Source organism: Convolutriloba macropyga, chromosome 11 (assembly GCF_964194025.1).
Source record: "Convolutriloba macropyga chromosome 11, txConMacr16.3, whole genome shotgun sequence".
Taxonomy (NCBI): domain Eukaryota; kingdom Metazoa; phylum Xenacoelomorpha; order Acoela; family Convolutidae; genus Convolutriloba; species Convolutriloba macropyga.
The window spans coordinates 10,283,668-10,311,483 of record NC_134478.1 but is presented as its reverse complement, the minus strand read 5'-3'; the positions used below and the strand labels follow the sequence as shown (position 1 = coordinate 10,311,483).

At 35.9% G+C, this 27,816-nt stretch overlaps 2 protein-coding genes across 2 annotated transcripts in view; both read right to left on the bottom strand.

Annotated features, from left to right (window-relative positions):
- The window catches only part of LOC142349591 (dynein axonemal intermediate chain 7 homolog), a 149,006-nt gene extending 130,223 nt beyond the window's left edge, over window positions 1-18,783 (bottom strand). Inside the window, exon 1 of the mRNA XM_075401271.1 lies at window positions 18,766-18,783. The gene's annotated coding sequence lies outside the window, so the exon portion shown is untranslated. The remainder of the gene's footprint in view (window positions 1-18,765) is intronic.
- LOC142349593 (uncharacterized) lies at window positions 1,330-27,146 on the bottom strand. The gene is made up of 4 exons (XM_075401272.1): window positions 26,674-27,146; window positions 10,645-10,736; window positions 10,133-10,454; window positions 1,330-2,302 (listed from the first exon to the last, which is right to left on the bottom strand). The coding sequence occupies exons 1-4, from the start codon at window positions 26,830-26,832 to the stop codon at window positions 1,472-1,474; spliced, it is 1,404 nt and encodes a 467-aa protein (XP_075257387.1). The 5' UTR covers window positions 26,833-27,146; the 3' UTR covers window positions 1,330-1,471.
- Window positions 27,147-27,816: the final 670 nt, after the last annotated feature.

Here is a 27,816-nt window from a genome sequence, read left to right as displayed (position 1 = left end):
TATGGGTACTCCAGGAGCAATTCAAAACGTATTTAGAGCAGCACCGGCGTGCGGGTTTAAAACAAGCGAATGCTTTTCGAAGGTCTAAGACGGACGTTTCATCTTTTTTGAATTCTTTCTGCAAAGCGTTAAACTGCTGTCCAATTCATCACAGAGTCTGTTGTAGAATAATGTCATATTTTTGTCTGATTTGCATGGCTCCCAATTTAACTAAAAATGCAAATATTTCAAATAAAGCACAATATCTGGATCGTCATTTTTAAATTAGAGATGTAACTAGTGCTTTTTTCCACTCCTCAGGAGATATATTTGCTTTGATCGAATACTTCTTGAAAAAAATTTAGTGCAGAACATCGGCGCCATGAAGTAAAGCTCATGTGGTTATTTGACAGGGTCCTGGAGCTTTTCTGGGGATCAAAGATTTGAAAATTTTGAGACTTATAAGACGTAATGTGACGAAAAAAAGAAACAGTGTTGAGATCTAGCACCCAGTAAAAACATGTGTTTGCTCCCCAAAAATTCTCCGAACCCCTTGAGATCTTAAAGTTCAAGTAACTTTTCATTTTTTTGTTGTTTGTTTTTTGTCATAACTCGAGCTTAGCACGATCGCTTTCGCTTGACAATCACCGTGTCAAAACAGCAAAACAAGAGTCAAGCAGTTTTCGTTAAGAAAAAAGCGAGTGCTTGAATGGATCTTGCATCTCAACTTGCAAACCTATTTTGATAATCATTGCAACTAATTCTTGTCATGTTTTCCAATTTGGGTTGTGGTTATTACGTTCTATCACTTTTCTTCTCTCTCTCCTCAAAGCCTTTTACTCTCAATGTTAGACTAGGAAATAAGAGATTACAATCAAAGCTATTTTACGCTAGTCTTATTGGTCTGAAACCTTTTGCCGGCTACCAAAGTGGATCTGGGATCCAATATCTGAAACTCAAAAAGTTCCGGTCTACTTTCCGCCACTGAACCGGCTCTGATCAAAAGCAGGTGTGAACTAAGAACCTCAGCATGGGTTATATCGAGCACAACCTACCTTTGCTTATAAGCTCAGTGCTTAACATCCGAGAACTGCGCCGTTTTCAAGTATCGTCAAGAAAAAACACAAATCCTGAGATTTTTCCCCTGAATCAACATATACTGCAATCAAAACTAAAAATTGTAGTAAGTTTCAAATACAACGTCAAGAACTTCACAAACTATCTGATTAATAGTAAAATATAACGAAAAAATCTGGGGGTCTTTTCCATTACAGCCCAACTCATCCCCCCCCCCCCCCAAACTAAGTAGGCATATAACGTTTTGACCCCATTCCCGTTAATGTACAATTTCAGTTATGCTTTTCTAGGGTGGGGGTACAATGGGAAAGACCCAAATATGATTACTTGTGCCTCATTACAAACTGTCTCAAGTCTATATTGTCTAAGTCTAAATTGTCTCAATTTTACTCAGACTACTCAAAACAACTCAAAGTTACGACACCTGCAAATATTCCTTCACGTTTTTGTGCTCCAAAAATTTTTCCATATGAGGTTTGTGAAGAGCAATTGTCAAATCCAAATACCCGTCCACTCTCCCAGGTTTAACTACACAGTAGTTCACAAACATCCGGCTGCACGTGCCAAATTTTTCGGGAGGACCCTGACCCAAATCTGAATCCGGGTACCAATCAAAATACCGATTCCAGTTTGTAAACCTCAACGTAAACGCGTGCCAGAAACTGGTGAACTGCGACAGCTCATTGATCGCTATCTTATCAATACTTGATTGAACGTATTTTTCGTCATATTCTAGAACTCTTTTTCGCATCGAAAAGGCGAGATCAAAACTGCTCATTTTGGCGAGGTCATCTTTCGTTATGTCCAAAACTGCGAGAAGAATGAAGTTTCCAAGTGTTTCACGAGATACCGGGGGCGATCGACGGAACCGTGAGTTTATAGATAGCTGAAAGGGCAAAATGTTTTCAGGGTTATTTTGGGCGTCATCAATCGCAGTTTCGGCGAAAGCTTCGTAAATCAAACTAATCAAGCAATCATTTGTCGAAGGATAAATCTTTTCAGCACTCATAGTTTCCTTTTGTTCTAAGTTTGCTCTATTATAGACGTCTTGTTTTAACTGCTTCACTTTCTCAGGAGTTACGTCAAAATTGATTGCAGCCGTCGGGTTTTCGATCAGATCTTTCATCATTTTAGCGCCCATTTCAGCCAGTTTTTCATGTGTTTCAACAATCATAATTTCTGGGTGCTCAAAAGCTGGGGGCTGACCGGACGGTGAAACGTGTTTAAGTCTCTCACCCTGTGAAACCTGAAACGGAGGAAAAGGTGCAGTATAAGACAAAATTTACTAACCTATAACAGAATTCATGACTATATGCTGCGTTTATTTACTAAAAAGATACATATTTTCTAAACCTGTGAACCCGCTGTCGAATCAAGTAAAATTTAAATTCTTAGTTTCAGGTTCACTGCTCATTTTTCAAAAACACAGCAAGTATTTCTACAAACAATAACAAAAAAATGGATTCTAATGGTCTTTAAAGTCCACAAGAAAGAAGAATCACGAAAAAAGCACTTCAATTCGTGAAACATGGAGAAAATCGAGAAAATCACGATTTCAATTTTATCAAAAAATGGCCAAGTCAAAGACCAGAGCAAAAAAAATAAATAATTTTTTTTTCTAAATGGAAGAAACCCGAAATTAATTTCTGTCCAAACAGTTTTGTATCACAAAAAGCTTTAGAGTTGGTGTTGTGATAATAACTAGCAATGACGGAAAATTCTGAAAAAAATGATAATGCTTCAAAATGGGCTAAGAACGAGCAAAAATTACATACCCGGCAGATTGTCGGAAAATAGCCACTGCTGATTCCCATAACCATGATTGGGATTGAAAGAGAAAATATTGAAAAAAATGTTATTTGTAAAAAAAGACAATTTTAAAATGCGAAAAATTTTGATGTCATTTTGTTGTTGAACACTCCTGTTTCATAGTGAGACGATACAGGAGCTAGTATTAATGCCAATAAGCTATAGAGATGGTAACTAAGACATATAAGAACCAAGTTCGAGAATAAGACATCTAAGACTGGGCACTATGGGTGTATTCCGTTTCTATTTCTGATTTCGTTTTTTGATACTGACTCTGTTCACTTTAATTGCTTTGTTGAGCAACTGCTGTCTAAAAACACTTTTAGCAAAATCAGAGAAGAGTGAAACTAGCCTAGAGAAGTCAAAAAGATCTCACGCAAAATGTTGAACAAGCTGTGAACTAGGGTGAAGCGAAAAAATTTTATTCGACGAAAAAAGTCCTGAAATTCAATTCAAAGAATTGTAAAAATTATTACCTGAAAATCATCCACTCTGCCTTAGAAGGCAAATGAGAGCTCTTATTATAGAGACAATGCGACAAAGCAGTAAAACAACGCAAGAACAACAAGAACAAGCAAGACTAAAAAAATGAAATTTTATTTTTTTTGAAAAGACAGGATCAACATCGAAAAACAAATGCTATGGACTCAAACTGCCAACTACATTCCTCCATTTCTCATTAGCAACCTTTCGCTAAATGTTGCTGAGTATTCTCACAAATCATATCAAATGAAAAGACAAAAATAACCAAATATCGCAAATGAAAAAACTTGCTGAAAATTTTTGAAACACTTAGTATAAAAGTCACAGAACGCAACAGCTACTGAAAGATACAATTATATCAATTATTTGAGTCCTCAATGACCACCGCTGAGACCTGTCATCAATGATATTAAATGATAAGACAGCAATAAGTACAACAAATACAAGCAAAACTAAAAAAAAACAGAATTTTTGAAAACGAGCAAGCGTATAAGTCACAAAAGCAATAGCTATAAGCTGAAATAACTTGCTTTAATTGAAGCCTTTTTCAGCAACAAATAATACCTGTCAATAATGAAACCAAGAGTTAAGACGACAAAGTTGAAAAGAAAAAATCTGAACAAAAACGATTGAATCGATAAACTTAACCCCTAATAGCAGCATCAGCGACCTGTCAAAAATGAGATTAAATGATAAGACATCAAAAAGTACAGAAAATATTTGCAGAACTCAAAAATTCAATGAAAATTTTTGAGAAAAAGTAGGGTGAAAGTCTTGAAAAACAGCAGCTATTAACTAGAGCCATTAATTAGGTTCTTTTAGACCTCATTAGCAACCAATCAGATCTGTCATTGATGATACTAAGTGATAAGACAAAAACAGTTTAAAAAAAGAGGGCAAAATCTTAAGTTCACTAATATTTTACGACAACAAATAGTGGCAAAGTCATAAAAAGTTTTAGCTGCCCCTTAATGAATTCAAGCAAAGGCAAATAGGCACAATGAGAACACATATGGACCGTCTCAAAAGCACTGAAGGGGAGGAAACTCAGAAAAGAGAAGTCAAATCGACGCACCTGAAAAAAATAAACCAACTAAAGTCGGAAGAACTACTCTCGAACGACAGGCGGGCGGTAAAACAGTTGACCCCACCGGGATTCGGACCATTGACCTCCTGCTTCATAACCATATGCACTACCGACTGTGCTATTTCTCCCTTGCTTTTGCTTTGCTGCAACCGACTTTATATTAGCAACAAGCTTTACTTCGAAGTGAGAGCAATAGAGATCACTCAAAAATGAAGAACGAAAGCGTGAAAAAGTCACTCGAGAAGTCAAAGAATTTTCTAAAAGAAAAGCACAAAATGGTCAAGGAAAATATTTGCATAAAAAAGGCCAACACGTTTACAATAATTGCTATGAACTTCGTTCAAGAGCAATTAATAATCCATCTCAAAAACCACCAAATTGTTTAAACACCAATTTCTCACTCCATTTTACAGGTATTTTGAAAAAAGTCACGCCTCAAACCCACTCGATTTTTCGCTCCCGTTACTATATCAGTGTGACCAAAATCATTACTCTAATTTGACTTCTCACTGACGTGAAAAAGCCGAAAAAAGCGTGAACAGATCTTAAAAGACAGCGCACCAATACAATTCAAATTCTTTGAATTGTATTGGTGCGCTGTCTTTTAAGATCTGTTCACGATCTGTTCTGCATGCGCCTACAAAAACAAAAAATTCCGAGTAGAACAAAATTCGAATCGCATTTAGTTATGTAGCGTTTCCAAACAACCTGTTTTGACAACGATGCAAGATTGTTTATTATTGACCGCTGCTAATAACATTTATTACTAACATTCATTAATAACATTTTCTCTAACGACATTCCAGAGGAGCAAACGTTAATTGTTTATCGTCAGTCGTTCTTTCTTAGAGACTTGAAAGTATCGGAACCTCAGTAGAGCAAAAATTAGCCAACAATATCTAACTCAGAGCATTACTAAATTTCAAGTTTCCGCGCCTTTAATTTTTCCCCTTCAAATCAGGTTTCCTTCATTTAGACGCAAATTTTTAATGCGTTAGAGTTAGATAGTGTTGGCTAATTTTTGCTCTACTGAGATTCCGATACTTTTAAATCTCTAAGAAAGAACGACTGACGATGCACGATTAACGTTTGCTCCTCTGGAATGTAGTTTTGGTTAAATCTCATGTTTGATTTCTGTTCTGTTCTTGTGCCAATTAATCTTTTGTGGACGTTGAAACAACTGAAAACTAATTTTAATTGAATAGCGCAGACTGCAATATCAGATCACAGAATTTATGTTTTAATTATTAGTTTCACCAGAAACTTGGTGGATATTTAATTGACTCTAAGAACTCTTTAGAGACCTAAAAATAGCTACTTATTTCGAGAAAGATGTGAAACTCAAATTTAGTTGAAGCTGGGGAGTTGGTTGAGTGAAAAATGTTGAGTGCGAATGACGGAAAAATTCGGGAAAATGAAAGATTGCTTCAAAATAAATTAAGGAAAAACAGAACTTCAAAACACAAAAGAAACAAACAAGACTTAAAATAAAATGGCATTTTGAGTTGCTACGCTTTTGAGTGAATGTTGAACGCTTCGGACTCGTCGATAAAGTAGGGACAACTAAAAGAATTGCAATATATGAAAACGTTATTAGTGATTTTCTTTCGATTCCATACATTCGGCTATGAAAACAAAGCCACATGATTTATTTCCCAACTATTTATTTACTGCAACATTTGGAAAGCGACACTGAAGATGTTAGCGTACACTGAAATTTCTTGGATAATTTTTGATAAAAAGAGCTGCTTTTCTGCCATATTATATTCAATAGCAATTATGGTAGCAATGTTCCAAAACCCGATTTTACAACCCAAAAAATTGCTGCGTTTGAATTTGAGCTAAATAAGGCATTTTAAACAGATATGTTTTTTTCATACGCAAAATTCCTTGTCATCAAAATCCAAACAACCGAGTAAAACAAAAAACATAGCTGGCAGATTGCCAGAAAATAGCCGCAATAGCTTTGTAGATCTGCAGTCTCAAAAAAAAAACAGTAAAAAAGACCGACCAAAAAAAGTCTTTTCATTGAAAATGAAAGATTGCTTCAAAATAAATTAAGGAAAAACAGAACTTCAAAACACAAAAGAAACAAACAAGACTTAAAATAAAATGGCATTTTGAGTTGCTACGCTTTTGAGTGAATGTTGAACGCTTCGGACTCGTCGATAAAGTAGGGACAACTAAAAGAATTGCAATATATGAAAACGTTATTAGTGATTTTCTTTCGATTCCATACATTCGGCTATGAAAACAAAGCCACATGATTTATTTCCCAACTATTTATTTACTGCAACATTTGGAAAGCGACACTGAAGATGTTAGCGTACACTGAAATTTCTTGGATAATTTTTGATAAAAAGAGCTGCTTTTCTGCCATATTATATTCAATAGCAATTATGGTAGCAATGTTCCAAAACCCGATTTTACAACCCAAAAAATTGCTGCGTTTGAATTTGAGCTAAATAAGGCATTTTAAACAGATATGTTTTTTTCATACGCAAAATTCCTTGTCATCAAAATCAAAACAACCGAGTAAAACAAAAAACATAGCTGGCAGATTGCCAGAAAATAGCCGCAATAGCTTTGTAGATCTGCAGTCTCAAAAAAAAAACAGTAAAAAAGACCGACCAAAAAAAGTCTTTTCATTGAAGGCTGAGAATGTTATATTTTGATTAATAATCTGTATAAGTTATTGCTTCCTCTATTAGCTGCTCTCAAATACCTTCATTTTGAGTGACACACATTCACTTGACCTTATCTCTTTGAAGTAAAGTAAATAAAAGTCAATTTCAAAGTGAAAAAGTCAGTTTTGAGAGTGAGGTAAGTCACCTGTGACCAAAAATTTAATCACGCGAAAGAACAAAAAAACTCGCTCCACTAAGAGCAAAAAATGACGTCACACACGTACTTTAGTTGAAATTGCATGAGCAGATTTGAAGTGGTTGTGACGTCATATGGTCGTAACAAAAGTCTTGACAAAATAAAAAACATAGCAGGACACGACCTGACGTACAATTCAGAGAATTTTCATTGACTAAACAAAAAACCAGACCTAGAATGAACTATGAGTGAATTGAGAAAACCATTTTAAAAAAAACAGATCAAAAAAATAAAAAACAGAAAATCAATGTCAAAATGCCGCATGTGAACAAAAAAACCACTAGCGAGAAATTAAAATTTAATTCAAAAAAAATTAGGTCTAGAATGAGCTGTGAATGGATTGGGGAAAACCATTTAGAAAACAGCCTATCCAAAAAACCGCAAAAAACAGTAAAAATCAGAGTGAAATTGCCGCATGTGAACAAAAAAACCACTACCGAAACCGAATTTTTGTTCAAACACCGTTTTCTCACTCTACTTTAAAATTAGAGCGAAAAAAATTCACGCCACAAAACCACTCGCTTTTTCGCTCCATCTCCTATTTCGGCGTGACCAAAATCACTACTCCAATTTCAATTCAAAAATCATGAAAATGTGTGAACAGATCTTAAAAAACATAGCAGGACAAGTCCTGACGTACAATTCAAAGAAATTTCATTGACTTAACAATCAACTAGACCTAGAACGGACAATGAGTGAATTGGAAAAACCATTTCTAAAAAAATCAGATGAAAAAAAAAACAAAAAAAAACCAAAATCAATGTCAAAATGCTGCTAGCGAGAACAAAAAACCTCAGGCGACAAATGTATAATTGATTCTAACAAAAAACTAGGCCTAGTATGAACTGTGAATGCATTGGAAAAAATTTTGAAAACTCCTATCCATAAAAATTGAAAAATCAGTAAAAACCAAGTGAAATTGCCGCATGTGAACAAAAAACCACTAGCGAGAAAGCGAATTTTTGTTCAAACACCGTTTTCTCGCTCTGCTTTAATTTTAGAGCGAAAAAATGTCACGCCGCAAAACCACTCGCTTTTTCGCTCCATTTCCTGTTTTGGCGTGACCAAAATCCCCATTCCAATTTGACTTCAAAAACATGAAAATGTGTGAACAGATCTTAAAAAAAAGAAAGACAGAGCCCCAATACAATTCAAATTCTTTGAATTGTAAAAAACCAAGAGAAGGCCAATAATAGCCCCAGCTATTGCTGTGCGGCTATAAAACAAAAAAACTTGGCAGCGAGCAAGAAATGCCTATCATCTCTGCAATTTCGAAAAAATGATACAATTTAGCAATAATTTGACAGTTATAATTCTATATAACTCTTAAAAACTGTAGGTGCCAAAAGTTCTCAATAGGTCAGTGCTCTCGATAACGGGACAAACTCAAATTCGGACAAGATCTGATTGAAAAAGCTGATTTGGCACATTTATAATATCGAAGTGCACATTTGTTTTTAATTCAGCCAAAATTTTATCCAAAACATCGGATAAACTAATTCAGCAACCCTCCTCTACTTTAATATTTTAAACAGACAAAATTGTTGCTAACCTTTATACATTTTAGCAAGTCTTTGAAGGAAAAGTGAAAAAATAAAGAAAATGACGCAAATGATCACAGAAAAATAAACCTCTACAACTCCTCGAAAAACATACAATTCTGAAAATCACTAAAATTCAAAAATGTCTCTAAATGCGTCAAAATATCGATCTATGGCAACACAAAATCCTCCTTGCCACTAAGGTGAGGATCGGGCCCAAGAAAATCGAGCCCTAGAAAACTCGATTATTTGAGGATCCTCAATTAAATTCGAATTAACTAAATCTACAAATTCACTTCACTAACTTAAAATAAGTGCGTTCAACTCTCAAAAGTGTTCCATAATTTAGCTGAATGTCACAATAAAAATAGTAAAGAATGACTTTCGGAAAATAACATCAATTGCTGGCCAATAAAAAATACGAACGTCCGGTCAAACTAAAGAAAAGAAATTCAAGGACACAGAAGAAAAATTAAGGAACACTAAAAACTTACCAATAGGCTGCGCTATCGCTTCGTATCCATTTTAAAAATACCATAAAAGATATATATATATATATATATATATATATATATATATTCGACTAGTAGTTGAGCGAATCAATTTATTGGCTCAGAGCATGTCCAAAGAAAGGAAATGAATCAAAAATGACCAGCCGTTTACACAAACTGCACAAAAAATGCAGTTTGTCAGAAAACTGTTTTATAACCTACTGCAGTTTGAGTTAATGAATGGACCTTATTGAGTTATGCCCTTTCTTTCGAAATTGCCTTTTGAACTTCACCGTTCTGCTATATCAAATTGTTCACAAATACTATGAAGTTAATTCCTATTCAGTTAAAAGAGTCGATGTTAAAATCAGAAGTTAAAGTGTGTACAGAAGCAAAAAAATGTGACTTGTATAAATGGAACGCAAGTGGCCATGCTATCAAACATAACGAACTAACTCCGGACGTATTGCACTCAAAGAACTAAGGGCGGAATCAAAGGGCAGTGGGCGGAAATGGGGAGGGTCCACACTGACTAAAATTGCCCTTTACATTGCGATTTGACGCCAAAAGAGCACAAATTAGCGAAGTGAGGGAATCTAATTTGTTTTTTACGAAGTAAAAACAAATTACTATGAAAAATCATGCTTCTTGTCAAAAATAATATATAATGAGTTATATAAGAAAAATAAATTTTATGCCCAACAGTAACAACAATTTCGCGCTAGACCAAAAGTGCAGCCCAAACGATTATCGACATTTTAAAGCCAGTTTTCATTTATTACCTTTGCTGCTTCAAATTTGAACTCCTTTGATTTCACTTGAGAGCAGTAATCCGCTATGAACAGGTACGCAGAGTTTATGTCAGCCAGGCAGTGGTTGAACCCAAACGATAACACCATTCCGGAATCATTCGCCAGTTTCTGGACCGTCATTTTGAACAAAAACTCATCAGGAGGTCCATTGTCATCGTTGAAATGAGCAGCGCATAACTGGTAGTTGAAATTGGTTTCTTTCAAAGCTTCAAAGTTTATTGACGCTTTTTGAAGATATGATATTAACGCACCCTCGTTTGTAAGATTGACAACTGCGTTTGGTAGATCTATACTAAACAGAAACAGTACTTCGTAAGCTCCTATGCTTCCCATTATAGTCCCCCACCCTGGAAACTACAACCCGCGTCATTCTGCTAATGGGTGCGCGGGCTTTAGACTCTAAGCCCACCAAGCTTGTTCCCCAGGGGAGGGATGAAAGAGTTCTCTATCTGTAGACCGATTTAAGATGTGATGCGACTCACCGTCCACTGAACTCGGAGTATCTTCCCAGAGTGGCCTCTAACGCTTTCTCCAGCTCCATCTCACTCACAACATAGCCGTAGAAGAAGTAGAGCTACGCATAGAAACATTCATCACATGTATTAAATGCATTATCAGTATTTACAAAATTTTATGGATCTTTTCAGTTTGCCCCCAACTGGTTATTGGGTGCATATTATTTGTACTCCCCAGACGCACGCGCTTTATTTTTACATAATGATTTTCTAGGTGTGACGGTCGAGCATGACTAATTTCCTCAAACTTTTATTTTTTATTAAAGGAGCCAATTTACTGACGCGTGCAACGCAAAGTTGAGTCGCTATATGTCGACATATTTCGTTCCTAAATATAATAACACGGAGTACGCTTTATCTTAGGTCAGATTATTACGTCAAAACTACACCGCAATCCTGACGTGTATTTGGAATGTTCTATGTATATCCTGAATGGATAACAACCAACACCTGACGTCAGTTTTACATGGAAAAAGTGACGTTTTGGAGTAATGTCGACATAGTTAGGTTCAACAAATCAGCTGTTGAGAATTGACATAAATAGCAGACTATAGATAAAACTGAAAACCAAAATCAGAGAGGAGCTGAAAATTCAAAGTTTGAATGTTAAATTAATATAAATTGCGGATTGTCGCAATCTCACTTGAGTAGTAAAATATTGTCTTGCCAATGTAATTTATCTTACCATCGATTTGGTCTTGAAAACTTAAGTAACTTGAGAAAAAGGAAATTAAAGAAGCTCTGTTATCCAAAAAAATTAGGGCGACGGTAATTTTGTTTCCTTTGACCAGACGAACTATTTATGATCAGTTCGTTGAAAGTAATAGGCGGTGTAAAATAGAATTACAGTTCACAGATCTGAGTTGTGCGAACCAAAAAATCAGATGCTGCGTCGTCTCAAAACTGCTTTGTTTTGACCAATAATGCAAGTCCGCTTATGGCAAAGACGAAATCTCCATTGTGAATTGTAATCTATTCTGAAACTGGGTGGTCTCTCTTCGGTTCCTTTATAATCATAAACAGTGAGCAACCTAAAGGGATACAAATTTCCGGTTTTAAACTGCCACAATTTGAAATATTGTCTGAGTTTATTCACCGAAACTCAGAACATTGTTTGATAAATTGATTGGAATTAATTGAGTAGTTCCAGCAAACGAATTTATTAGTCAGCAAAGCTGAACGATTAGTTATTTGGACTTAAAAATTTTGTAAAGCAACGGTAATCTACAGTATAGTGGATATAAAGTTTAAAAAGCGGGTTGCACAAATTAATATCCCGAAAGCTTGTAAACCTCTAACAATGAACTGGTTGGTATAACTTTTCTTGTCATTGATAGGACAACAGCCGTTACACTAGGTAACGGCACGTGCTCTGTAACGGGGGCGGGGGTGAGAGCAGGGGTGCATAATGTAAATGGAACTAGCGTTTTCAGGTCATCAAACATGAATCACTCGTAAGAATAAAAGGAAGCATATAAATTCACCAATGAAATTTTCTTTACATTTCTTAAATTTGAAAAAAAATTTGCGGTGTTTCAAACCTATTTAGATATTTTGGCGGGTTTTTTGGACACCTTGCTAGCATTCAGAAATAAAAAAACATCTGCTTTGAGAGATTCTGCTGATGTTTATAGCCTCAGACGAAGCTCTCTTCAGTCACCATAGCAAAGTGACGATCATACCAACTTCAGCGAACACTTCAATTGTTCTTCAAATAAAGAATTCTAGACCTATCATTCTGCGATCTGCTCGTTTATTTGAAAGATCCTGGAAAACCGCTTTCACGAACTCTAAAAAAACTTGTCAAACTCTTTGGTTTTCCTAGATCACCTTTACAGATCAGAGTACTCATGAAAAACTTGTATACTCTGTCACTTCAACTGAAGAAAACATTTCACACCGTTCTTCATTATGTGTTCTTAGATAAGTATCGGGACGTAAGCATCGTTGCAGATGTCTGATGACATTGGCAAACTATTCAGGCGATCGTAAACAATCAGTACGTACAAATGAATCCTGTTCCGAAACAAAATGTATCTAAAATTTTATGAGGGACCTGCTAATGAGATCAAACCTTGTGAACACTTCGCGTCAGTCAAAGATTTTCAATTGACAATAACTGATCGACTTGAATTCACAATGATATAAAAAAACTTTAAAAAAACAGCCACAATATATCCGCTGTTGACCTCACTGTCCGAAGTTGCGCTGGAAACCACTAGAAAATATACAGAAAAAATATTCGATGTCCTAACTTTTCTCTCTAAGTTTCAGTAGTAATAGTAAAAAAAAGACTACTGTTCACTGAGGCACTATATAACAACAAAACCAAATGTTTAAAATGATGGTTATCAACTTTATTCAACAAAAACTTGCAAGAGTAATGAAATATTTCCCAAAAAGGGTCATCGAAGACGTTAAAGGTGTCAGAATGAAGTTTGTTAGCCAGTTTGATAACGTGAATAAGTTTTTGTCAAGACTAAGAGAGGCTTTAAGGAACTTCTAATAAGTTGCATTGAATATGGAAGAAGGGTTCTATGAAAAACTTATATTGTCTGTTCTGGAACCGATTGAGCGGCAAGATGCCATTAAGCTGAAACAACAAAGAGATGGGCAGCAAATTACATTTGAGCAAAACTCAACGATAGCTAGGTCCAAAAGTCATCCACTTAGTACAAATGTTTTGAAACGATACCATTTTGAAACGATACAATTGTTTCAGGTCACAAAGTCGATGTATCGGATTTGTAGAAAGTAATTTTTATGACATGGGATGATCGAAGGACAGGTTTCTACGGGGGACATCAGAAGAGAATAGTTTAGACCGCGACAATTGGAGATAAGCTTAGACCATTTCATCTCAATTCAAATCAAGTTACGTGCTTCGATGAACCAAACCAGATATGTGAGGTCCAATTTCTACCATTGCTTCCGATTGGAGAGATAGGAGGAAGAAGTTTGAATAGAACGCCTCCAAAACCAAAACCTGAGTTTTTTTTATAAAATGTGGGGCTTCATCCGGTCAATGGCTTTACTAAAAACTAGATAGCAACAGCAAGCTCTCAAAATAGAATCGTTGTAGTATAATTCAACAAAAAGTTTCTATGAATGGAAAAAAATGGTTCAAAACAAGCGCTCAATAAATGTCAAAGATAAATCTCATATCCAACACTCATCGACGCTTCAGCTAAAGCTTAAGACACTTCATTAGTGTTCACGACAATATGCTAGCAACAAATAAGACTGGAAGAAACTTGAAAAAACAGTTCTAAAAGGCATCGGCTAAAGAAGAAAACCACGAATTGATTGTTGTACACCATAGCTCAAGGAATTATATCTCTCGAAAGCTTTTTTAACACTGCAAAACAAGATTGGGTTCAAGAATAAGATGCAACAATTTCACAAAATTTTGCTCTTACTCAGCTTTTACTCAAAAATGTTGATAACTCTGCAGAGAGAGATACAATTTTTATCTAGCTTTAAAGAGTCATCAAAATTATTGAGTAAAAGCTGAATGTGTTGAGGAAAAAAGAGCTGGGCAATATGAAGAATGCAAATGACAAACTGAAGCATTGTTTGATAAATATAGCAACATAGCACGTATTTGCGTGTACATCTGATACATAAAAAGGAATAATGTTTTGAAATTCGTTCAGAAAAAAGTGTGAGAGAGAGAGAGAAAGAGAGAGAGAGAGAGAGAGAGAGAGAGAGAGAGAGAGAGTAAATTCCTCTGGATAACAAAATAAACAATAAAATTACATATCAAAATAGATCAACAGAATTCGATAAATCGGTTTTGTCTTAAAGTATCTTGGAGTGAGTAAGTTATGTTAGTACCCAGAGAGGACCGCGAATGGATCCAGCAGGATCACACTGGCGCAGCCCTTAACGACATTATTTAGAAAGGACTTTTTAAATAATTTTTCTAAATTTTTCGTGTTTCCTAGTGTGAGTCGAGCGATGTTCCATATTTAGAGCCTTATAGTTTGCACTACTGGGTTTAGTCTGATCAGTACAGCACCCTAGTAAAGCGTAGCGCAGAGAGGAAAATATTTTTTTTCTAAGTTTCGGAACCAAATTTTCCGAGGGAACCTTCAAAAATCACAAAAATGGCCGTATCTCAAAAACTAAAAGGTTTCAGGGGGTCATTGTTTCACACCAGACTTTTAAACCATTATTAAACTATTACTTTTAAACTATTACTTTTAAAAACCAAATTTTTAATAAATTAATCAGCTAAGACAGATCCCGGGAAAATAAAGACATCATCGAAAAAAGTTACTCAAAAATTTTTGTAATTAAATCATAGTTCGATAAAATGAAGCTGTCCCTCAATTCATGTACTGTTTTAGTGAATACTGACTGACTCATGTTGCACAAATTTGAACCAAATATCCATTGTCTATAAAAACATTTAACAATTTAGTTCCCGATATTTTAGCGAATTCTTCATTCTCTAGGATTTTTCGACATTTTGGAATTCTCAAAATTTTTTTGAGACCTCCCTGTTGAATGTGTTGTCACATAAAACTCATAGAGGCTACTAAGATAATCATCCGTATGGAGTTTATTAAGAGATCGTAAAACGAATTTCAGTAATTCATAAACATAAAGCTCGTGCACTGTCAAAATATTTAATATGTCAAAGTATTCGCTTACGCTTTGTCGATATTTGAGAAACAAGATAAGTCGAAGAATTTTCTTTTGCATCTTCAAAAATGGTTCCAATGTTCTGTAGCTTGTTCAGCCGTACACTAGCAGTCCATATTGAATGATTGGTTTAATGTTTGAGGAATAGTATCTCAAATATCATTCCTTGGAACATAATGTCGCAATTTGGATACTATGCCACATTGTCTTCCAAGCCTTTCTAGAACACTCTCTATGTGTGGTTTAAACGACAATTTATTATCTAAAAACACTCCAAGATACTTACAACTATATAGAACATTCAAAATTTCATTATTTAAATGAAAGTTTGGGCTAGAGACACTTTTTCCTAAGGTTAAATTAATTTGACACGTTTTCTTTATATTCAGAGTAAGTTTATTATTTTGTAGCCAGTCACTGACTGCAGGCAAGTCTCCTTGCAGTTCTTCTATTGTGCAATTCGTTCCCAATAGGCAGGTGTCGCCTGCAAAAAGGAAAGCTTGACATTTCATGCACGCAAGCGGAAGATCGTTTATATATACCAATCTATCCCATATCTATCGAGTTTATGCAAAAGTATGTCGTGATCAATGGTGTAAAAGCTTTCGTCAAGTCGAGGAGAAAAACAATTAATTCCGTTTTCAATTTGGAGTCACGAACTACTTCGACTAATTGGGCTCCTGCATCAATTGTGCTATGCTTTTTACGGAACCCGAATTGGTTTTCATTGATGTATGAATGTTCTTCAAGATAGTTAAGAGTCCGGTTAAAAACAACACGTTCAAAGATTTTACTCCAAACAATTAAGAGAGAGATTGGACGATAATTATAAACATCTTCTTTAGAACCATTTTTATGCAAGGGTACTACTTTAGCTAATTTCAATGAGGATTGGAAAATACCATCACTTTAAGATTTGTTGATAAGAAAGACCAAATGTTCGCATATAACTGGACCAGCAGCTTTCACTGTAATGTTACTAATTTCGTCAATTCCGGAGGAGCTTTTAGAATCCTAATTTTTAATTATTTGCTGGATCTCAATGCTGTCAGTTGGATACGGATACATGCTGAGGGCACTTTCGAAGTTTAGTTCATAATTTGAGGTGTTCTTTAAAGCACTTCTCAATTTAGGCCCGACCTCAGCAAAGAATTTGTTCAAAATCTTACCGATTTGCTTCAGTTCATCAATTCTCTGACCGTCCTCTACTAGAACGGGTATACTTGTCTTTTTTCCTTTTATTCCCTTTAATCCATTTAAGAACCTATAAACTTGTCTTGAGTCTCCGATGCATTTATTAAACTTTTCAAGATAAAATTCTTTCTTTTTTTTAATTAACTGCTCAACTTTTGTGCGAGCGGCTTTGAATTTTGAGAGCTGCCTGTAATCAGATTTAGTCTGCTTCCATTTTCTAAGAAGAAGATTTTGTTTAGAAATTTGATTCCTCAGTGATTTGTAAAACCACATCGGAACCATTTTTTATTCTGTTTATTCTATCGCATTGGTGCAAAACATTGAAAGACTGCATTGAAAGTAGTCTGGAACTTCCAAAATTTTTCGCTTATATTTTGCCCGTTGTATGTAATGGCGTTTAAAGAATTTTCTAGCATTTCTAGAAAGCCAGTGACCTTTTTAGGAGATTTCAGAAAACTGGTATCAAAAATTTCAGAAAATTTTCGATACTTGGTATTTTTCCCATCAATGCCAATTGTCAAGACAATGGGTGCATGATCACTGTAACTTTGATTAGTTAAAACTTTGTTATTGATTACTCTGACACCATTTACAAAAAAGTGATCTAGACAAGATGCACTTGATGAATCTACTCTAGTTGGTTCATGAATGCAAAAATGATATCCAGTCGATGCTATCATACTCATGTAATTTGAGCTTATGTAATCAACTTTGAGCGTGTTAATGTTGAAGTCACCACACACTAGAATTTGGTCATATTTAGCTGTTAAATGTTCAAGTAATTTATCCAGTTCAGTGATGAGTACAAGCTTGTCCGACCGAGGTGGATTATACACCGTTAAAAGAATCAGATCTTCTATTCCCACTTTCAGATGTATGAGAAGACTTTCATCTATTTCGGATTCAAGTCCTATCAAAGCGACTTCACTTGTAGTTTAAACCATTATGCCACCCCCTCTCCCGTTCCTCGGTTTGGACAAGCATGTAGTATAATTGCTTAAATTATATAAAACAGGACCATCGTTGGTCGACAACCATGTTTCTGTTAGACATATTATGTTAGGCGGAGACTCAAGACAATTCACTAGTGCCTCTAGCTCTTCAAGATGTTTTTTTAAAGATCTAGTATTTAGATGCATAACAGTTAGCGATTGAGAATAATTTAGTAGACAGTGCGATTTATCATTTATTAATCAACAGCCGTGGGATCAATTTCACTTTCATCACCATCAGACGCCATGCTTGAGGCCCTTGCAATTTTAGCAGGTTGAATAGCTTCTACTACAGCTGGAAGTAATTTCTTCAAAATAGATTCAGCTAAATTCTCCGATTCTAGAACTGGGGAGAGATTCAACGGTCTTTTCACAGCAGGCTTGGGTCTTTTTAACAGTGTTGGTAGCAAGGGTGTCCCATTGACCACGAAAGATTCCGGCTCTCTAGAAAAATTGGATTCATCGGATACCATTTGGTGGTTCAATTGTGCAGCTGGAATTGCTGGCGGATATGATGGTGTTTCATGAGTTATTTTCGGCACATAGGTTTTTTTGAATGCATCCAAGTCGGCAACATCTTTCACTTTAACAGCACCACTTATACTTGAGTTTTTGTTGAAAAAATAAATTCCTTGTTTCCATGTAAATGTTGATAGGTTCGTGCGCGATGCTTCTACTTTCAGTTTTCGATCTGATGGAGCCAGGCACTCTTCCACAAAAATTGGCAGATCTTTGCTGTTTTTGATATTTCTTAGGAAACTTTTGCGTCGCCATACCAGGTCACGATGCTGATGATACAAAAACTTCACTATCACAAGCGCAGCTTTTTCATTATTCAAAGCATGGCATGCAGCAAGATCCCAGGACTCTATCCGCACTTGAAGAACGTTGTTCATGAGGTTCAGCACCGTATTCCAAACATTCTCTCCAACATCAATACTATTGAAGATAAGGCAGGTCTTTCTAGAGTATCGCTCCAATTCCAAAACTGTCTTCAATATCTTCCACGGCATTGTGACACTCTGCTGTTTTGCCTTCCACACGATCTTGTCGATATTGGAGTTCCTTAATTTTGCGATTTTGTAGACGGACCAATTCTGTTAGTGTTGCGACAGCTCCCTTCAGTGCAATAATGTTGCCATCGCCATTGTCTTTTATCAAATTCACAGCTTGATTGATTTCGTTCAATGTTGCTGCACAATCAGGTATCTCATTCTCATCAAGCATGCCTCGCTGGCTCATCCCTGAAACTATTTAATAAGTTTATCACAACAATTAGGCAAGTGAATTAAGTCATTGGAGAAATACCTGCAACTCAATAAAAACACTGCAAAATACAACCGGCTTGATGTTTTCATAATAATTTCTGGGAATACAGTAGATGGGCTCCACTGAGAGCCCAACACTATTTGGACTGGGCTGAAAAATGAGCTCACGACCGCCTGATGGTCACATAACGCGGTATCCAAAATAGGCTATCGCGGTACATTTCATTAACACCAGAGGACAAAAAGTTCAGTAAATTTCCAGAAGAGAGCTGGATTTAAACCAACTGATGCAGATTTTTGTCAAAAAGCAAATTGATGCGAGTGTCATCTCATTAGAGTTCACGTTTAAGGATAGACAATCAATATCAGGTTCATTGAAGTCCCCTGTTATTGTAATTTTTCCATAGCTAGAGACTGCTCCAACAGTTCATGGAAGATTGTAATTCTACTCCATGTTTCACGAAACTCACCGAATTTGAGAGGATTGCATAAGCAAACCAACAGAATAGAAACTCATTTTCATTTATCTCAAAAGAACAGATGACTTAAAACTCTTATGCGGTGCGTCATACGATAGCAACGTCATTAAGTAAGCCAGAACTGAGCGAGCAGCTGTAACATAATCTTTATGCATTGTAAAGGCAGACAATAACAGGCTGGTGTAAGGCCAGAAAATTTGAGAGGAGAGTACACTTCTTGATAGACAAGATACTGCCGCAAATGACGGTAAAAAATTAATATCTAATCAATCCACCGCAACGTTATCTAGGAAAAGCTTCAGGCTCCGAATTTTGATCTGGGATCAATCGCATGCGTCACTGTTCTGCTCATTTTGTTGCTTAAACACTTTTCAGTTTTTTTTGTCATTTGTTGAAAGGAAAGGCGCGACAAACAGATACATAAATTGACCTCGATAGCTTTACTGTGAAAAAGGCGCGCTTGCCAGATGTTTGCAAAAATAACCAGAATTGGTCAGTTTTTATCTTTGACGTATTTTTCGAGCCTGCGACATTCCTCACACCGGGAAATAACTCCTGGATTGCCTGATATGTCATCAACAGCGCTCTCTCAAGACACTTTCAGCGAAAGATAGCTATAAATTTTCAGATAAGCCAACGAATTTCAGTTGCTTCAAATAAAAACTTGTCTGTTAATCATGATAATGAGATCTCGTGGAAGTAGGAGCTGGTTGAATATTGATTAATAAATCAGATTTCTTACGCAGTTGACGGACACTGTTCAGAATCTTCAATTTTTTGTTGGCGACTGTCTATGATGACCTCATTAAAAACGTTCATTTCAACATCAATAGCACGGGTCACTTTGGAAAAGGACTTAGCTTCAGAGATGGACGAGGGTATCCTTGAAAAATGAAACCAATCTTGGTCAGCTTCTCCATCAGAGCCTTATATTCAGCGTCATTGTGAGGGAACGCAGTAGCTCATCTAAGTTCGTCTATTAGTATGAAGTCGATTGAGTTCTCGGGACAACTCGGTTGCAGACATGATCAGGCATAGTTATATATTAGTTAAGTTTGTCATCACGATCGCAATAGGGACAGACGAAAAAACAAGAAAACCAATAATGAGCACCCACAAGTACCAGTGGTCACAGCAAAAAAAGGTAAGCACACTGCTACCAGTGGGCAACTAAAGATATTTTTGAAGGCGTTGGAAGTGTTGTTCCAATCGACAAGAATCTGCCTTGATTTGCCGTCTCCTGCCTGAATCTAAAATTCCAAAATGCTGGGCTACTCGAAGAGAAATCCGGCCTCTGATTTAACCTACGTGCAGCACTCAAACTGAAAGCCAATTTAAAACTCTCCAGGGTGCATCTGGAGACTATTTAATAAATTTGTCACCACAGTTAGGCTATAACCAATTGTAGAACAAAATACTGCTAGTATACCATGAAGGCCTTTGGCAACTTGCTGCATGAGAAAAATTTACGAAAGACTTTTTTCTAAGTGTCGATAAGTGTTCTTATTTGTTCCAGAGTTCCATAAATATGGAGAACTGGCATCTTAATTGGAGGATAAAGTGTCAGTTGTACCAATTAGCAGTAAACTCCAAGGAACTGATAACTTAATTCACTGTTTCAAACATTGGGTCTTATTATCTAGGCTTTATTGGCTTAAGCTGTTTCTATTAATTTTCCTTTTGACTTGTAACGTATTCGCGGTACCTAGGTGAATCAATTCTAAATTCCGTTCAATTGAATCAGTAAGGCCAATAAGAAGTCAAAAGTGAAAAAAGTGACCATTGAAAACAAAAAGCAGAACGAATTACACAAACAGCCACTAGAATACCCGAACGACTGGCAATAAGATCTCTAAGCCGTGCAATAAGATCTCTAAGCTAACTTAACCTTAAGAAAAATGAATAAAAACGTTTTAAACGCGCACAAAATTATAAGCTTAAGGGTGTGATTGTGAGGGGAAGGTATAACAGCACCGGGGAGTTATGTGGGTGTAGTTAGGTTTGGGGGTAGGTTATGTAGGTGTGAGTGAAGGTTACCTCACTCCTAAGTCACTGAAAACTTCTGGCGTTTATCGAAAGCCATTAGCGGTTCAAGATGTTTTTAGCGGTTCAAGGAATGACGAATCTTATACATTGTTCAACTAAGTCAGCAAAAAGAAATGATTTTCATTGAACTCGCCTCTTTTGCACATTTATAACATAGCCGACAGATTGCCGGAAAGTAGCCGCCGTTGACGCGCTAGACGCACATCGGGATTGAGATAGAAAATGAAAAAAGAAGAGATTGAAATAGATAACATTTTTTCCCAAGTTTCAAAAATTGTTCTAATTCAGTGTGCAGTTTCAGTTAGATTCTAAACCTCTACTTACCTCAGTTTCTAAACTGAAGCGTATCAAGCTTAATACTAATATCAGCTAGCAATCGCTCTAATAAACTTTGACAACCTAATGCATTATGACTTAATGACCGGGCTTTATCGGTTGATACCGTTTCTTTTGATTTTACTCTTTTGACCGCATTCACTATATTGCGTAATTAAATGCGTGAAAGAATTTAGAATCCATTCAGTTGAAACAGTCAGTGAGGTAAGTCAGAAGTCAAACGTGAAAATCGTGACTTATGTAAAACGAAAAACATGATCAAAAGGTAAAGCGAATTAAAAAAAAACATAGCAAGACAAGTCCTGACGTACAATTCGAAGAATTTTCATTGACTAAACAAAAAACTAGGACTAGAACGGACTAAAAGTGAATTGGGAAAACCATTTCCAAAAAAAATAAAAAAACAGAAAATCAGTATCAAAATGCCGCTAGCGAGAACAAAAAACCACTAGAGAAATTTATAATTGATTCTAACAGAAAAATAGGCCTAGTATGAACTATGAATGGTTTGAGAAAATTAGAAAAATCCGATCCAAAAAATTGAAAAAAAAACAGTAAAAAACCAAAATGAAATTTCCGCATGTAAACAAAAAACCAGTAGCGAGAAAGCGAATTTTTGTTCAAACATCGTTTTCTCACTCTACTTTAAAATTAGAGCGAAAAAAATCTCACGCTGGAAAACCACTCGCTCTTTCGCTCCATTTCCTGTTTCGGCGTGACCAAAATCACTACTCCAATTTGCCCAAAATGCTGGGCTCCTCGAAGAATAATCCAGTCTCTGATTTAACCTACAAGCAGCACTCAAACTGAGAGCCAATTTAAAAGTCTCCAGGGTGCATCTGGAGACTATTTAATAAATTTGTCACCACAAATAGGCTATAACCAATTGTAGAACAAAATACTGCTAGCATACCATGCAGGCCTTTGGTAACTTACTGCATGAGAAAAATTTACGAAAGACTTTTTTCTAAGTGTCGATAAGTGCTCTTATTTGTTCCAGAGTTCCATAAATATGGAGAACTGGCATCTTAATTGGAGGATAAAGTGTCAGTTGTACCAATTAGCAGTAAACTCCAAGGAAGTGATAACTTAATTCACTGTTTTAAACATTGGGTGTTATTATCTAGGCTTTATTGGCTTAAGCTGTTTCTATTATTTTCCTTTTGACTTGTAACGTATTCGCGGTACCTAGGTGAATCAATTCTAAATTCCCCTCAATTGAACCAGTAAGGCCAATAAGAAGTCAAAAGTGAAAAAAGTGACCATTGAAAACAAAAAAGCAGAATAAATTACATAAACAGCCACTAGAATACCCGAACGACTGGCAATAAGATCTCTAAGCCGTGCAATTAGATCTCAAGCTAACTTAACCTTAAGAAAAATGAATAAAAACATTTTGAACGCGCACAAAATTATAAGCTTAAGGGTGTGATTGTGAGGGGAAGGTATAACAGCACCGGGGAGTTATGTGGGTGTAGTTAGGTTTGGGGGTAGGTTATGTAGGTGTGAGTGAAGGTTACCTCACTCCTAAGTCACTGAAAACTTCTGGCGTTTATCGAAAGCCATTAGCGGTTCAAGATGTTTTTAGCGGTTCAAGGAATGACGAATCTTATACATTGTTCAACTAAGTCAGCAAAAAGAAATGATTTTCATTGAACTCGCCTCTTTTGCACATTTATAACATAGCCGACAGATTGCCGGAAAGTAGCCGCCGTTGACGCGCTAGACGCACATCGGGATTGAGATAGAAAATGAAAAAAGAAGAGATTGAAATAGATAACATTTTTTCCCAAGTTTCAAAAATTGTTCTAATTCAGTGTGCAGTTTCAGTTAGATTCTAAACCTCTACTTACCTCAGTTTCTAAACTGAAGCGTATCAAGCTTAATACTAATATCAGCTAGCAATCGCTCTAATAAACTTTGACAACCTAATGCATTATGATTTAATGACCGGGCTTTATCGGTTGAACCCGTTTCTTTTGATTTCACTCTTTTGACCGCATTCACTATATTGCGTAATTAAATGCGTGAAAGAATTTAGAATCCATTCAGTTGAAACAGTAAGTGAGTTAAGTCAGAAGTCAAACGTGAAAATCGTGACTTACATAAAACGAAAAACATGATCAAAAGGTAAAGCGAATTAAAAAAAACATAGCAAGACAAGTCCTGACGTACAATTCGAAGAATTTTCATTGACTAAACAAAAAACTGGGGCTAGAACGGACTATAAGTGAATTGGGAAAACCATCTCCAAAAAAAAATTTAAAAAAACAGAAAATCAATATCAAAATGCCGCTAGCGAGAACAAAAAACCACTAGAGAAATGTATAATTGACTCCAACAGAAAAATAGGCCTAGTATGAACTATGAATGGATTGAGAAAATTAGAAAAAAAATCCGATCCAAAAAATTGAAAAAAAACAGTAAAAAACCAAAATGAATTTTCCGCATGTAAACAAAAAACCAGTAGCGAGAAAGCGAATTTTTGTTCAAACACCGTTTTCTCACTCTACTTTAAAATTAGAGCGAAAAAAATCTCACGCTGGAAAACCACTCGCTCTTTCGCTCCATTTCCTGTTTCGGCGTGACCAAAATCACTACTCCAATTTGCCCAAAATGCTGGGCTACTCGAAGAATAATCCAGTCTCTGATTTAACCTACAAGCAGCACTCAAACTGAAAGCCAATTCAAAAGTCTCCAGGGTGCATCTGGAGACTATTTAATAAATTTGTCACCACAAATAGGCTATAACCAATTGTAGAACAAAATACTGCTAGCATACCATGCAGGCCTTTGGTAACTTACTGCATGAGAAAAATTTACGAAAGACTTTTTTCTAAGTGTCGATAAGTGCTCTTATTTGTTCCAGAGTTCCATAAATATGGAGAACTGGCATCTTAATTGGAGGATAAAATGTCAGTTGTACCAATTAGCAGTAAACTCCAAGGAACTGATAACTTAATTCACTGTTTTAAACATTGGGTCTTATTATCTAGGCTTTATTGGCTTAAGCTGTTTCTATTAATTTTCCTTTTGACTTGTAACGTATTCGCGGTACCTAGGTGAATCAATTCTAAATTCCGTTCAATTGAATCAGTAAGGCCAATAAGAAGTCAAAAGTGAAAAAAGTGACCATTGAAAACAAAAAGCAGAACGAATTACACAAACAGCCACTAGAATACCCGAACGACTGGCAATAAGATCTCTAAGCCGTGCAATAAGATCTCTAAGCTAACTTAACCTTAAGAAAAATGAATAAAAACGTTTTAAACGCGCACAAAATTATAAGCTTAAGGGTGTGATTGTGAGGGGAAGGTATAACAGCACCGGGGAGTTATGTGGGTGTAGTTAGGTTTGGGGGTAGGTTATGTAGGTGTGAGTGAAGGTTACCTCACTGAAAGTCACTGAAAACTTCTGGCGTTTATCGAAAGCCATTAGCGGTTCAAGATCTGATTTTCAAAAAGAAATGATTTTCATGCAGTTTCAGTTAGATTCTAAACCTCTACTTACTTCAGTTTCTAAACTGAAGCGTATTAAGCTTAATACTAATATCAGCTAGCAATCGCTCTAATAAACTTTGACAACCTAATGCATTATGACTCAATGACAGGGCTTTATCGGTTGATCCCGTTTCTTTTGATTTTACTCTTTTGACCGCATTCACTATATTGCGTAATTAAATGCGTGGAAGAATTTAGAATCCATTCAGTTGAAACAGTGAGGTAAGTCAGAAGTCAAACGTGAAAATCGTGACTTATGTAAAACGAAAAACATGATCAAAAGGTAAAGCGAATTAAAAAAAAACATAGCAAGACAAGTCCTGACGTACAATTCAAAGAACTTTCATTGACTAAACAAAAAACTAGGGCTACTAATTTCATTGACTAAACAAACAAAGAACGGACTAAGTGAATTGGGAAAACCATTTCCAAAAAAAATTAAAAAAAAACAGAAAATCAATATCAAAATGCCGCTAGCGAGAACAAAAAACCACTAGAGAAATGTATAATTGATTCCAACAGAAAAATAGGCCTAGTATGAACTATGAATGGATTGAGAAAATTAGAAAAAAAATCCGATCCAAAAAATTGAAAAAAAGAACAGTAAAAAACCAAAATGAAATTTCCGCATGTAAACAAAAAACCAGTAGCGAGAAAGCGAATTTTATTTTTGTTCAAACACCGTTTTCTCACTCTACTTTAAAATTAGAGCGAAAAAAAATTCACGATGGAAAACCACTCGCTCTTTCGCTCCATTTCCTGTTTCGGCGTGACCAAAATCACTACTCCAATTTGACTTCAAAAATCATGAAAATGTGTGAACAGATCTTAAAAGAAAAGAAAAAAAGACAGCTCCCCAAGACAATTCAAACTCTTTGAATTGTAAAAAGGAGAGCGCTTAAATAATAGCCGTTTGAGAGACCGACGGCGGCTATTAATAACTTAAAGGCAGACTATGTATATGTTAGAACAAAAAGCTTAGCCACCCGAGGGACTTAGTGCCCTGACATGATGGCGCTTGCGCCCGAGTGCTGGGTACGGAGCCAGAGGAGGACTAAGATTTTGTTCCAACGTATTTAGAGAACCAAAGGGTCTGAAAGTGTTGAATTTCATTTGAAATTGCAGAACGATTTTGCAGATTAGTTTAAGAAATGTTTCTTCTTAAAAAAATGCAGGCGTTGAAATAAACCAAACGTGTTTATTTGCAGCCGATTATTTACAGCCGATTATCCGGTGGCGATGCAGCCGATCATTTACAGCTCTGATTCAACTGTCAAACATTTGATTTCTCTTAAATTGTGACACTAAGTTAATGGCAAAAAATAGACTTTTACTTTTTCAAGTCCATGTTCAATCTTTCAAACTCTCTCTGCTTCGATGTTTTAATAACCGATGAAATCGTACCCTGTGCTCTCTAAGACTTATTTCAGTTGATTCGTAGTTTTAGTTACTACTTCTCCCCTTGGTTCTCCAAACGCTTGAAACAGGATATATTAATATTTTAAATTACTAATATAGCTTTATTTATTACTTGGAATCTGATAGGCGGCATCAACGTGTCCATAGCACTTAAATGAGATACGGCGACTGCTTTGCTGTCTCCAAGGGTGGTGATAGAACTGTCTATGGCTTTGACTATTACCCGTCTCTCCTCCGCATACATTCTACAGTCTGAGATCTCCGTTGCCATTGCGAGCCCTCAAATAGTTGAAATAATTATTTTGGAGCTCACAGTAATAGTTAAAAAAATGTGCTCCAAAATTCTGGTTCTCAATGGTTCAATTGCTCCGAATCATTTCAAGCACAAAGGCGTATTTGAAGCCAATTGGAGTTTCGAGATTTCTTTTGATAGTTTGCTGTTTGATAGTTCAGTTTGTTTTCGATAATGAATGCGTAAGGTTGGAAGCAGCAAGAAATAGTCAGTCAGGTAGTTTGCTATCATCTCTTATCTTATTTTAATGAAATACGTAGAACGCAATTCTAGATTCGCATTCTTCTCATTGACCTCCAAAGTTAACCAAAATTGTGAATCAAGGGAACTATATACCATTGCGCCCCTATACGTATAATACACAAACGAAACACTCCAATAAAGCTTTGCAAACAAGCAGATCAATGTGATGGACACAAGTAGCAAAACACAAGAAATGTAGCTTCTGTCCGTCAATAAAAAGAATACATGGTTGATTAATGATAAAATTGCCCGATGATCAACGGACTCTGTTAGCTGCAAAAATAAGATAACAAATTGATCAAAAGAAGAATTCTCGTTAATTCATAGAAGCATGAGCTCTTCTTGATACAATGACCCCATCAGAAACATGAGATTTTCGTGTTTCATAACTGGAACAAAGTAGAATAGAGAGCTCTCAAACGGTTGTCGGGGTCTTTCCTCCAGGGATTTGGAAAAATTTAATGGCAATTAATTGGCTAGACAAAAAGAGGAACAATCAATTAATTTAGTTGGCAAAACCAAAACATCAATTATTTCAATAATTGCGATTATTGATCAATTAAATTTGACCATCAATCAATAATTTTTAACACAATTTAGCTTTGATTTACCGAAAAGGTAACGCAAATGGTTACATTATCTGAATCATTCAATCATTCAACTGGAAACTTTCTAAGACGAACAGGTCCTCAACACTGAATATGTCAAACTACATACGAG

Coding starts and splice junctions, on each gene's coding strand:
- LOC142349593 (XM_075401272.1), bottom strand. CDS start 26,832: ATGGCAACGGAGATCTCAGACTGTAGAATGTATGCGGAGGAGAGACGG. Junction 10,455..10,644: donor TACTCCGAGTTCAGTGGACG/GTGAGTCGCATC, acceptor GTTTCTGTTTAG/TATAGATCTACCAAACGCAG. Junction 2,303..10,132: donor TCAAATTTGAAGCAGCAAAG/GTAATAAATGAA, acceptor CCTCCGTTTCAG/GTTTCACAGGGTGAGAGACT.